Source organism: Eutrema salsugineum, unplaced genomic scaffold (genome assembly GCF_000478725.1).
Source record: "Eutrema salsugineum unplaced genomic scaffold, Eutsalg1_0 scaffold_19, whole genome shotgun sequence".
NCBI lineage: Eukaryota > Viridiplantae > Streptophyta > Magnoliopsida > Brassicales > Brassicaceae > Eutrema > Eutrema salsugineum.
This window is the reverse complement of record NW_006256838.1, coordinates 560,781-574,206: the sequence shown is the minus strand read 5'-3', so window position 1 is coordinate 574,206 and position 13,426 is coordinate 560,781. Positions and strand designations below refer to the sequence as shown.

Sequence of the window (13,426 nt, the reverse complement as noted above, 5' to 3'; positions counted from 1 at the left end):
AAATTCAACCACGGTTGAAATTAATTTAATCGTGGTTAATTAGTAAGGATCAAAAGCAGGTCCGAAAAATACAGTATCTTATGTAACGTCGTGTGACCCTTCGTTTTGTGCAGTCTTATTAAATTTATTATTACTAACCGGAGCCTCTAGCTCTGGTGGTAAAGGACCTTCAGCTAAGGTACCCATCATCACGAGTTCAAGTCCCGGTCACTGCGAAATTCACATATGGGCTGCAGCGTTTCAGAAGCCGACACATGAAGTGCCATTTGGTCGCCCACGTGACTAGTCTGAACCCACTTCGATGGGGGCCATGACACCTTAGTTATAAAAAAAAAATATTATTACTTTGGAAACAAAATTCAGTTTCCTTTTTAGCGGTGACATGAGAAATCAAAAATTTAACAATTATAGAAAATTTCAATAAATGAATATAAAGGAATTGGAGCTTCAACTGAAGTTACTGGTGGTGGAAATGACAGGTCTTCAGAATCTGAACTAATAAAGAGACGTATATATATGTATATATATATAGAGAGAGAGTGTGTGAATCTCTGCATGATACCGTGAGACTTCTTCAAAAAAGGAAGCAGCTTTGGTTTGCTGCAGATCGGGGTTAGGTATAGAGAAGCAAGCAAAGCTAGAAAGAAGAAACGGCGAGAAGTTTGTGATTGTTGAGGCGAAACAACACGGAATCTGAGAGGAGAGGAGAAGACAAAAAAAAAGATTGAGGAGAGAGAGAGGATCGGTTTCGTGGCTGAAAGAAAAAAAAAATCGGGGAAAAAGAGAGAGAGATTTATCAAACAGTGCCTGAATTACGCTGTGTAATCAATACAGACATAACCGTCCGTTGTGTCCTGTTAAAAAAGAAGAGAAAAGTTTTTTGCTTTTATTTCCTTTGATGGCTCTTTTCTTTCTTCTCTCTCGTGTTTCTTTCATGGGGTTAAGAGTAGTGTTTAGCGCGTGAAGGTTTTTTTTATAGTTTATTTTCTCTCCTCCTCTTCTTCTTCTCTTCTTCTTCTTCTTCTTCTTCTTCTGCTTCTTCTTCTCTTGTTTTCATCTGGGTTCTTCAATGGCGAATGTAGATGGGGATGATTTCAGAAATTCCTCGCCAAGTGAGTAAGAGGGAGAGATTAAAGAGATTAAAGAAATTAAAAAAAAAAAATCGTTTTTTTTGTTATTGTTGTTGTCTCTACCAGTGACTCTGTTTGGTTGCTCTGAAACAGCTTCGTAGAGTTGCAATTTTTCCTTGATTTTCTCGAGAAACAAGCTTAAAAAAACCATTTCTAATTTCTTCTCGTATATCTTCAAAACTTTCCTTATTTTTCCTTGTTGTGCCGCTGAAATGTGACTGTTAGGGTTTTTATTGTTTGATTTTAGGGTCTTATCAGGATCAGCTGTACACAGAGCTATGGAAAGCTTGTGCAGGTCCATTAGTGGAGGTTCCTCTTGCTGAAGAGAGAGTTTTCTACTTCCCTCAGGGTCACATGGAACAAGTATATACCCAAAATTAATCTCTCTACTTTAATTTTTTTCTTCCTTTTTTTCCCATTCTCTTTCTGATTTCTGGTTTTTGCAGCTTGTGGCTTCAACTAATCAGGGAATTGAATCAGAAGAAATACCTGATTTTAATCTTCCTCCCAAGATACTTTGTCGAGTTCTTAGTGTGATGTTAAAGGTAAAATTTTGATCTTATTTCTTATTTCTCCCCCTTTTTGTAATCTCCCCTGAATCTTATTTAAGTTGTTTAAGTTTTGATGTATAGGCGGAGCATGAAACAGATGAAGTTTACGCTCAGATCACATTACAACCAGAGGTTGATGTAAGTTATTAAAGTTTGAGCTGAAATTTATCCCAAGATAAAAAGTTTGAGCAGAAAAAGACTTTCTTTTTCTTCTGGGAATTGTTATTTGCTGAAAGTGATTTTGATTTTTTTTCCAGCAAAGTGAACCCACACCTCTCGTTGAACCGACAAAACAAATGTTCCATTCGTTTGTTAAGATTCTAACGGCTTCAGATACAAGCACTCATGGTGGATTCTCTGTTCTTCGTAAACACGCCACTGAATGCTTGCCTGCCTTGGTAATAATTTCTTTACAAACAAAGCCTTCTCAACTGAAGAATTTTTTTCTTGAATTCTCACTCCAATAACACTTTTTTAGGACATGACACAAGCTACTCCTACTCAAGACCTTGTGACTAGAGATCTTCATGGGGTTGAATGGAGGTTTAAGCATATATTCAGAGGTATTGACACTAAATCGTGGAATATATTTGGCTTTTATGTAACTGTGTTTGGGCTAAATGAGAGATGAGAGTTTGTTTTTGGTTTAGGACAACCTAGGAGGCATTTGCTTACCACAGGTTGGAGTACATTTGTATCCTCGAAAAGACTTGTAGCTGGAGATGCTTTTGTGTTCTTGAGGTACTTCCTTTTCCGAAACTTTACTGGTCCTGTTTTAGTTTTATGCAATTCATAAAATGCCTTTGTGTTTTTAGGGGTGAGAATGGGGATTTAAGAGTCGGAGTTAGGCGTTTAGCTCGGCATCAGAGCACGATGCCTACTTCGGTTATCTCGAGTCAGAGCATGCATTTGGGAGTTCTTGCTACAGCTTCTCATGCTGTGCGTACACAAACACTCTTTGTTGTGTTTTACAAGCCTAGGTACATTTATTGCTTCTTGTTTCCCTAGATGATACTGCTATATTCACACATAGTTTGTTTTATGAATTAGATTTAAGAAAGTTTTGTGTCTTTTCAGAATAAGCCAATTCATAGTAGGAGTGAACAAGTATATGGAAGCTATGAAGCATGGATTTTCTCTCGGTACCCGATTCAGAATGAGATTTGAAGGAGAAGAGTCTCCTGAGAGGATGTAAGATACCAATTCTTTTCTTCTGATCATTAATTTAGTATTCTTGATTCTCAATCCTTGAGTGTTTTCAGATTTACGGGTACGATTGTGGGAACTGGAGATCTATCTTCGCAATGGCCAGCTTCTAAATGGAGATCATTGCAGGTTCAGTTAACCATTCAATGTTCTTTCATTTTACCGGTTTTATCATTTTCCTATATAACAGTATTACTATCTCTTCTTAGGTCCAATGGGATGAGCCAACAACAGTTCAGAGACCAGACAAAGTCTCACCATGGGAGATTGAGCCTTTCTTGCCAACTTCCCCAGTTTCAACACCTGCACAACCGAAATGCAAGCGGTCAAGACCCATCGAATCCTCGGTTTTGACTCCAGCTCCAGCTAATTTATTGTACAGCTTCCCTCAGAGCCAAGATCCCACCAATGCATCCCTTAAACTGTTCCAAGATCCATCAACTGAGAGAAATCCAGGTGGATTTGCTATAAACAACAGCTTCAAAGCTGACACTCCTACTCCTGCGAGTTGTTGCTACAGGCTGTTTGGATTTGATCTCGCAAGCAGTCCTCCTGCTCTTATCCCTCCAGAGAAGCAATCGCTCGATACTTCTGCAGTGGCCAAGTGTCAAGAACCCATCACTCCAAACGCAAGTAATGAGCAGAAGAAGCAACAAACATCGAGGACTCGAACCAAAGTAATCATCTTTATCACTTTAAAACTCATGTAACAATGTTCTGAAATCTGATTTTCTTGATTTTTGGATTGATAGGTGCAAATGCAAGGGATTGCTGTTGGTCGTGCGGTTGATTTAACGCTGTTGAAATCATATGATGAGTTGATTAAAGAGCTTGAGGAGATGTTTGAGATCCAAGGACAGCTTCTTTCTCGAGACAAATGGATAGTTGTCTTCACAGATGATGAAGGAGATATGATGCTTGCTGGAGATGATCCATGGAAGTAAGTCATATCACAAAGTGGTTAACCATTTTCCGGTTTAAACTATGATTAATGAACTCCTTTAACGGTGAATTATTGAATATGTTCTATTTTGTCTATGGAAATTTGCAGTGAGTTTTGCAAGATGGCGAAGAAGATATTTATATATTCGAGCGATGAGGTTAAGAAAATGACAACGAAAATGAAGATTTCTTCGTCGTTAGAGGATGAAGAAAGTATGGATTGATAATCGTCATTATGGATCTAGTGTATTAGGTGTGAGAGTTTAGCTATATATTAAGGTTATTCGGCGACGTCGTTTTTTAGCAACTTTGGGTCGTAAGGGTCTTTTATTTAGGTTTGTATATAAAGAATCTCATGGTCTTGGACCTTAGTTTTCTTTTCTAGTCAATTTTCAAGTTGGCGATTAAATATTTTGGTTTGGGACAGTGGTTGATGGGTCGATTCAGACTTTTACGTTTGTTGTGTTCCTTAACCCATTCAATTGTCAAAACCAAGTACATCAATTAAGTATGGGTGCAAATGATGGAATCTAATCAAATAATTATCGAAATATAAACAAAACAATAGCGAATAATAAATAAATTAAAATTAGATTTTGCACTAAGGGCGTGGGAATCGAGGCGGTGGGCATGGTATGAAAGTCTTGGATTCTTGTAAAAATCAAGTAGTCAACGATGCCAAAAAAAAAAAGTTTCTGATTAAAATCATGGTAAAATGATTAGTGTTAGGTTTTTGGATCTACGGACTTTACTAAAATTGAGGGCATTTTAAGTTGACCTGAAATTCAATAAAAATGAACTAAATTAAAAATAAAAACAAAAAAAAATCTGTTTGTTTTTTCTTCAAACAAAATTAATACGAGCGGTGTTATAGTTGTAGTTTGTAGGTGAAATTGTCGTGACTAATTTTCCTCAACAAAAGAGTATGGTTTGACTTTTAGTTTAAGGATCGAGTAACGAAATAATCCAGCGGTTGGATCTTCAATGACAATTACATATTATTTAATCCATTTGTGGTCTTCTTCACACTCCCCACTCTCCCAAAATGATCACAAGCAGCAACAAGAATGATATATGTACTGAAGAAGACGATGATGAGGAGGAGGTGATCATCACATCGAAACTTCAACTTGTCTTAGCCGCGAAATCGAGAAAGCTACAATACATGTCATCACCAGTAGTAAGTCACCACGTGTCAATGTCACTCTTGTCGTCCCCTGATGATTTATCACACACTCGCGCTTCTGTTCCTTTCTCCTGGGAAGAAGAACCTGGCAAGCCTAAACACCACCATGCTCTTCGAGCTCCTCTTAACTCCAAGCGTCTTCATTTGCCTCCGAGACTGCTCCTTCCTGTTGCGTTTACCAAAACGCCCCTGGCTTCAGATCATCATCTTCTCCCCGGTTTGAAACGGTGGTTCCGGTGGAAGAAAGATAGAGCTGATGATGTGACCGGAAAGTGTAGTTTCGTCTTTCCATCAGAAAATGGAAACGAAACGAAAATCACTAGACCTGGAGATCTCTGTTCTTTCTCTGATATCACTAGGTGTTACTTCTGGGTAAAGTAACCCTTGAATTTCCTTCTACTGTATGTCTTAAAGTGTTTCCCTGTCTTGTAAAAAAGAGACAAGACTGTGTCACACATCCTTGTTTGTATCTTCTTTGATTTTGCAGGGAGTTCCATGGAAGAAGAAGCAGCTGAAAAAAGATGGCTTTTGAAAGGAGATCGTGTCTATAAAATTTGTCACCGGAGTACTTGTCTTCAGTCTCTTGGGCCAATCTGGGCTATTTTAGGCCTAACATATTGGCCCAATAAAAACAATTATCCAATTATATTATTTAGGACAGAGCTGGATTCGAATGTATAGCTGCTCATTAGATATATCATATATCTTTATGGAAGATAAGAATGTTGCGAGAAAGTGTTGGTGGGCCATTATAGAATGAACAAATAATGCATAATTAGTGGCTAGGATGTGTGGTTCCTTCAGATGCGATCATCATTACATCAAAGCGGTCCAATCAATTATTATTTTTTTTGTATAAAAAGTTTCGAAATTCGGTGGCTACGAATTAAAATATTTCTTTTATATATCCTACACATCTGAACTCTTAACTTGGTCATTCTTAATTCCATAACCAGTTGGGGAGAAACAACAAAATATGAATATATACTTTGACCAAGCCGAAAATGAGAATATACCAATGTAATAAGTCGTCTTTAAAAAAAATTAGCAATGTAATAAAAAGATATATAATTGATGGGCCACTATTAAGCCCAATAAATTGATGGGCCGAACACTATAATGGTCCAGGGAATAAAACCTTATAGTGGCTGAACAATAGAGCACACGTGAACGTTGTAGGTCGTGTAAGTCTGGAGAAAAACGGCAGGGAAGGTGAAGCTAGAAGCAAAAAATGACACGAGAGATGGAGAGAGAGGATTGTTGTGGGAGAGGGTGTTTGGCTAGGAAAAACAGGTGTCAACGTCAGGGAAGAGAAATGATTTGAATAAAAAAACAGTCCTTAGATTTGAGAAAAGCTAAATATTTCAATCACGCCCCAGAAACGGCCCCCACCATTTCTTCTTTGTCGCTTCTTGTCGGTCCTTCGTTAATTCTTTTCCAACCCTGACTATACCCACACAATTTGTTTTTCTTTTCGATCCAAAGAACAACATAAACTAAAAATTTACTATTTTCTCCATTTTACAAATTTTTTTTTTTTAAAAAAGAATGTTGTTTTAAAATTTCAATATAAATTTTAATATAAAAATAAATTTAGAAAATTAGTTATAAATATAATTCTAAAAATTATTTTCTATAAACTAATAAGGATATAAAAAACCTTTTATCTTATTTCTTAATTTATGAAAAGAATATTAGAACAACATGATAGAGAGAGTATGTTTTTCTATAACTAATTTAAATTATATTAATACGAAAACGATTAAACTCCCAGCAGCGTATGTAACTATTATGGTTTAATCAATTCCTGCAACGATCATTTGTGAAATCTGTGATTTAATCACTTTAGTGAAAAAATTCGCACGTTAGATAATTACATTTTATTTACACGTGATTAATATTTTTCGAATGATTATTCATAAACCCAAAAGCCAGATAAGCAGACAACATTATAACTCGTGCAGTATTTTTTTGTTTAAAAGTTCATTTGGTTTCTTATTATTGGCCTCGATTTTCAGTTTACGTGCTTTTTACAAACTTTTATTTTAATTATCTGATTAACGAAGCATTTGTTATAGCTTTGCCGATTTAAGAATAAAGTCATAATAACTTTATATATATAGCCATGTGTGGTGTAATATATATGGTCCTTTTACGAAAAGCAGATCACAATTCACAATTGAAATAGGGGATACAAATTTTGGTGTCCCCATTTTTCGTCCAAATAACATAATAAAATAAAGTAAAGTATTATTACGTTCGAATTATCCATATTCCCTAATACAGTCAACATATATATTGTACTTTATAAAAAAAGTATAGAAACGAAAAACCATGTGTTTTATCGACCATGTTAAGTCACAACTTTATTATAAATTGATTATGTAATTGGGATTTGAAGTTCGCCCCCGAATTTCGTAACCTAATCTACACATGATTTATAAATCACATATAGAGTAATGATAATATCTATATATGTAGGTATGCTCTAAGAATTCTGAATTGTTGCTTTTTTTTGCTAAAATAAGAATTTTGAAATTGACAAGGTAATTGACAAATCGTAAGCTAGCTCGAAAAATAATATAAATCATCAAATGGGTGGGGGGGGAATAGTATACAACTCACAGTTCCACTCACGCTTTGTATTATTATGATATGAAGTAAGAGTATTCAACATAGTACATTAGTTTTTTTTCCATGGATATTATATAGTGAATTGGAATTTAAGAAATTTAGATAATATTACAAACGACAATCTACCCACAAGAAACAGACCTTTATATTTTTCATAACAATTCACTCGCAATATATGAAATATTATGATAAGTATGATTCACCTCGAATTTGGTGAAAAATAATTTAAACCACGAAATGTAGAGTGCTAACTGTTTTTTTTTTTTTTTGACATGAGTGCTACCGTATTTTACTTGAATTTGAATTCTATACAATATATATATATATATATATATATATACATATATTATCACGACTTTTATTGAGCCAACCAATTTCAAAAATAGAACAAGTTTAATTTTAGCCAGAATATCATTTTCTTTAAAAAATATATAAAGAGGGACCAGAAAATTACTAGAGAGGGAGGCCATGAGACATTATTATCACTAGTCAAAAACAACAAACCCTCCTTTTGCTTTTTGATTAAAATTTTATATTTTATTTTGCAGGTTTCTTCTCTTCTTCTTCTTCTCCTTCCTCTTGGCTGCTGTCTTTCATCATCCATAAAGTGAAAGCTAACGCATAGAGCCATATCGTCCCAAAAAAGAAGAAATTTTCCGAAAAAAGCTCTCCAAAACATTCTCTCTTTGCTCTTTACCCTCTCTTTCTCTCTAGATCTCTCTCTCTCCGCCTTTCTATTTGTCAAAGTTCATGGATGCTACGAAATGGACGCAGGTACGTCAAAAAGATCTCCCTTTCCTATATCTGTTTGTTTCTTCTTCTATAACTCTTTCCCCCCCCCCTCTCTCTATCGCCATACTCACATGCATATATATATATATATAGACATGTACATCAGTACATGTATGTATGTATGTATGTATGTAACCAAGTTTTCTTATGACGCTTCTTGTGGTTTATATGAAAAGTCTTATAGAGATATATATGTAGAAGTTTTTATTTGGATATGTTTTTATATTTGAATATTTGCATGGAAAATTATCCGTTTCGAAACTTTCAAAATTCTGAATGGAGATAAAGAAACTTTTGTTTTCCATAACTCCAACTTTTTGTGTCATTAATTATAGATTTTGATAACTCATGGATGAAAAAGGTATGATTTGTTATTTACCTTTTGTTCTTGGTGCTCAGGTCTTACCAGTTCTTTTTCTAAGTTGTGTTATACTCTCCTAGTCTCCTTTCTCGAATTAATTTTCTTTTAAAGCACCGACGATACAACCAAAAAGCCCTAATTTTTATTATCTTATAGTACGTACGTTGAGCTTAATTATTACTTCAATTTTCATTCATCTTATTAAACCCTAATCTTGGCGAGATTCGAGATTCGGTTTTGCAATTTGTTATTATTCTCTTTGACATGGCCAGTAATTAATAAACCTTATCTTAATTATTATAGGGGTTTCAAGAAATGATAAACGTAAAACCAATCGAGCAAATGATTTCGGACACAACCAACAACACATCGCAACAACAACAACAAACATTCATCGCCACCACAACAAGGCCAAATGCTACCGCATCCAACGGCGGATCTGGCGCCGGAAATAACAATAACACGGCTACTACGATGGAAAGTAGAAAGGCGAGACCACAAGAGAAAGTAAACTGCCCAAGATGTAACTCAACGAACACAAAGTTCTGTTATTACAACAACTACAGTCTCACGCAACCAAGATACTTCTGCAAAGGTTGTCGAAGGTACTGGACCGAAGGTGGCTCTCTTCGTAATGTCCCTGTCGGAGGCAGCTCAAGAAAGAACAAGAGATCCTCAACACATTTAGCTTCACCTTCCAATCCGAAACTTCCAGATCTGAACCCACCGATTCTTTTCTCAAGCCAAATCCCGAATAAGTCGTCAAAAGATCTCAACTTGTTGTCTTTCCCGGTCATGCAAGATCATCATCATCATCATGGTATGTCTCAGTTTATTCATATGCCCAAGATCGAGAACAATAATACTTCATCCTCAATATATGCTTCATTATCTCCTGTCTCAGCTCTCGAGCTTCTAAGATCCAATGGAATCTCTTCAAGAGGCATGAACACGTTCTTGCCTGGTCAAATGATGGATTCAAACTCAGTCCTTTACTCATCTTTAGGGTTTCCAGCAATGGCTGATTACAAACAGAGTAACAATAACCTTTCGTTCTCCATCGATCATCATCAAGGGATTGGACATAACACCATCAACAGTAACCAAAGCGCTGACGATAGTAATCATGCTGATGGCATGAATGGGGCAAGTAGAGTTTTGTTCCCTTTTTCAGACATGAAAGAGCTTTCAAGCACAACCCAAGAGAAGAGCCATGGTAATAATACATATTGGAGTGGGATGTTCAGTAATACAGGAGGATATTCGTGGTGAAAAAAAAGGGTTAAGAAGAGATCATGAACTTATTAGCTTTTCTTCTCTCTTTTCACTTTTTTTACCTTCTTATTTTATTATATTTTTGCTTTGATGATCTTTTGTTTTTTCTCACATGGGGTACTTTAGTTAAAGTTGTCAGAACTTAGTTTACAGATTGTCTTTTTATTCCATCTTTTCGGGTTTTTTAAAATAGATATATTTTCATAATTGGGTTTGATGGTAGTTTATAATTTTTTTTTAGTATCATAAGGGTCTTTGCTCATGAGGAATGGTGAGGGATATGAAGGTAGAAGAATAAGTGAATACGAGGGCTTTGTCTGTAATCAATGAGATCTGTATTCATCATTTCTTCTATTTGTATGAACACGAGGGCTTTGTCTGTAATCAATGAGATCTGTATTCATCATTTCTTCTATTTGTATAAGTGTTCGTGTAATTGATTCATTTTTACTTTTATTTTTGTTGAGTACTTACAGCTTTAAATATTATTTATTTGTACTAGATCATTACTTGTTTTTAGGCACGGAACAAGTTGAGATGTTTATGGAACCATCGATCCAAATTGTAACTGAAGATTTTTGTTTTGTTTGTGAAAGGGTTTGCTAAAATGTGACTGAAGTGAAGATGCGATTTCCGTTCACGTATTGTACTAATTAGTACTTGGAAGTATCTAATATATAACAGGAAAAAAATGATTGTGGTGATATTTCATTGTTGTCATTGCTATAGCAACAGTTTTATTAGTTGTGTTTTTCAGTAACATAGCAAATAGTATAGATCAAATGGATATATAGCAACGGACAAAATAGAACAGTTATGCTGACAAAACAGATATTCTTACAGATATTTTAAATGGCATTATGGGATCTGACAAAACAAAAGAAAATTGTGGTAATAAATTGAATGTTCAGGTATTTATATCCAGCTCTAAAAAATTGAATAATTAACATATTAATTATAATTGTATATGATGGTTCTATAACCAAAACTCGACAGTGTATAAGTTGAGATGTTTATGGAACCATCGATCCAAAATGTAACTTATCAATTGGAATAAATATTTATAATGTCAAAATCTAATCAATTGATTAACACGTATCATAATTATATTAATTGCGAAGTTAGAGCATCAAAGTCATTATTAATAATAATAGTATATTTTAGTTCATATAATAATGGGTGATAAAAATAAACAAATATGATCGGGATCATTATCCACGGAGAGTCATGATTATCAAATCCTAAAGCATCGCATTTTGGGGACACTAATATACTTATAGAGCTTCTCAGCTTTTTGACTTTTGTGCCCGTGCGTGAACTTAGCGATGTTTTATATTTTTGAGGTAAATTCTTTACTACGTCTTTAAAGATGAGTATTATTATTATTTTGAAACTTCACAGATTAAAAGTTCTAAACTAAAACAACATTTGTTTTAAGACAAAAAAAACTCCTGAAAAGACAATGATTTTCCGAGTAGATAATTGGTAATAAGAAGTTCAAACTGAGAATTAATTAACACACTGCCCAAAAAAACAAGTTAACCTGCTCCAACCGAAAGCCGTTTGTAAGTTGTAACATTAATTAGTTAAGTTAATAGTTGTAGACTTGTAGTATGTGTAGATCAGTAATATAAAATCAACATCATTTGTAATGAGTAGAAATTAAATCTCATAAAGCAAACACCCACTTTGATTCGTAGAGGACGGCATGGTTTCATTGAATTCTCGTTATTACCAGGTTTACCGCAATGTCACATTCCACGACAATTTTTTTTTTCCAATCTTTAACAAATACTATAATAATAAGAATAATTAAACCGTACCTTCACGGTTCATCCACCTAATCCGCTAATTAATCTTCATCTAGCTGGAAAAAAATAATATTCCAATGGTGAGTGGCGGCATACAGAATTGACGTAAGTTTGCATATTCATTTCAAGTGTCGTATTACTTAAAAAGTCGCATAAATTTCATTTTCAGGTCTACTTTTCAGAGAAATTACAATTTAACTACGTAATATATCATAACCCACAGTCCCACACTGCCATACACCACGAAATACATATAGTTGTTCCTATTACAGTTTTTAGATTAGAAAAGCTGATAATATGGTGGAAGCTACATATATCTTCGTCAACTTTTTTTTAATAAACATTTATCGTCAACCTGAGAAAAGGAATATTTTATTCATTTATAATATCTATATATTTATTTATATAGTGATTTGCTTACGTGTCGCGTTCACAGTGAATTTCATTATTTTTCGCTTACGTGTTAGCTTTAGAATAAGTTTTGGCCGCAAAAAGACCGTTTAACCCTAATTTCTAATTACGTGTCATTTTTAATTAGTTCTCATCTGATGACGTGTCAAAAAAAACTTAAAACAAATCAGTCTAAAATATTATGGTTAAATGTTTAATTTTGTACTCAATCAAACCGTTTTAGAAATAAGATTAAATCGAAATTTAGACAAAAAATTAAAAACGTTTTTATTTTAAAAAATATAAAAAAATGGAATTTTACCATTTCTAATGTCTTCAAAAAAGTTTTTCTAAAAAGAAAAATTTACCATTTCTAATATTTTCGAAATAATCAAAAAATCTAACTAACATGTTAACTAAAATTTAGTATAAATATAAGCCACTTTTAACTACTTCTCTCACAACTTTCACAATTGTTAAACCTCTTTCTTCCTTTTATTCAAACCGTTTTTAAATTTATATTAAACCAAAATTTAGAAAAAATTAGACAAAAACGTTTTTTTTTAAACACAAAAACTAGAAATTTACCATTTCTTATGTTTCCGAATTTTTTTAAAAAAAAAATCAAACTAAAATATTAAAAAAAAAATTAAAATAAAATTTAAAATGTCGTTTCAAAAAAAAAAAAAAAACTTATGCTAGAATATCGCTAATTATTATAGGTTTACGATTTCTTATGTTTATAGGGTTTTCAATTTTTATAACTTTTATAAAACTAAAATTTAGTAAAAATCTAAGAAAAAGGTAAAAAATTAATAATAAATGAAATCTATATGTCTAATGAAATGTCGTTAATTATATATTTAGAGTAGAATTTTCAATTTCTTATCTTTATATTTCAGAAATATTTTTTAACTCTTTTGTTAAAATCAAAAGCTTATTTGTAAATTTTGGATTCGTCTAATTTAGAATAGAGTAAAAAAAATAATGTTCTCGAAATTATTTATTTATAAAATTATACTTAGTAGACATATATAGCCCACGCGAGCAAGTTAACGAGTTTATCAGTAATTTAGATAATACTGTATACTGCGTATGTATACTTTTGTCAAAAAAGTATATATGTAAGGATAAATGCGTGTATGAAC

At 33.6% G+C, this 13,426-nt stretch overlaps 3 protein-coding genes across 4 annotated transcripts; all 3 read left to right on the top strand.

The window, feature by feature from the left end:
- Positions 1 to 556: 556 nt before the first annotated feature.
- Positions 557 to 4,294, top strand: LOC18020314 (auxin response factor 18). The gene is made up of 13 exons (XM_006402374.2): positions 557 to 1,112; positions 1,378 to 1,493; positions 1,577 to 1,675; positions 1,763 to 1,819; positions 1,939 to 2,079; positions 2,160 to 2,244; positions 2,332 to 2,422; positions 2,497 to 2,661; positions 2,759 to 2,872; positions 2,944 to 3,016; positions 3,097 to 3,564; positions 3,640 to 3,827; positions 3,939 to 4,294. The coding sequence occupies exons 1-13, from the start codon at positions 1,070 to 1,072 to the stop codon at positions 4,051 to 4,053; spliced, it is 1,755 nt and encodes a 584-aa protein (XP_006402437.1). The 5' UTR covers positions 557 to 1,069; the 3' UTR covers positions 4,054 to 4,294.
- Positions 4,295 to 4,868: 574 nt separating this feature from the next.
- Positions 4,869 to 5,652, top strand: LOC18020313. Its single transcript, XM_006402373.2, has 2 exons — positions 4,869 to 5,387; positions 5,503 to 5,652. Exons 1-2 carry the CDS (start codon positions 4,875 to 4,877, stop codon positions 5,545 to 5,547), a joined length of 558 nt encoding a protein of 185 aa, XP_006402436.2. The 5' UTR covers positions 4,869 to 4,874; the 3' UTR covers positions 5,548 to 5,652.
- Positions 5,653 to 8,245: 2,593 nt separating this feature from the next.
- LOC18020312 (dof zinc finger protein DOF3.7) lies at positions 8,246 to 10,502 on the top strand. Of its 2 annotated transcripts, XM_024157060.1 has the most exons (3): positions 8,246 to 8,423; positions 9,106 to 9,622; positions 9,707 to 10,502. In XM_024157060.1, exons 1-3 carry the CDS (start codon positions 8,400 to 8,402, stop codon positions 10,072 to 10,074), a joined length of 909 nt encoding a protein of 302 aa, XP_024012828.1. In that variant the 5' UTR covers positions 8,246 to 8,399; the 3' UTR covers positions 10,075 to 10,502. The 2 variants fall into 2 exon arrangements, with proteins under 2 accessions (XP_024012828.1, XP_006402435.1); XM_006402372.2 differs by having other exon boundaries at positions 9,106 to 10,502.
- Positions 10,503 to 13,426: the final 2,924 nt, after the last annotated feature.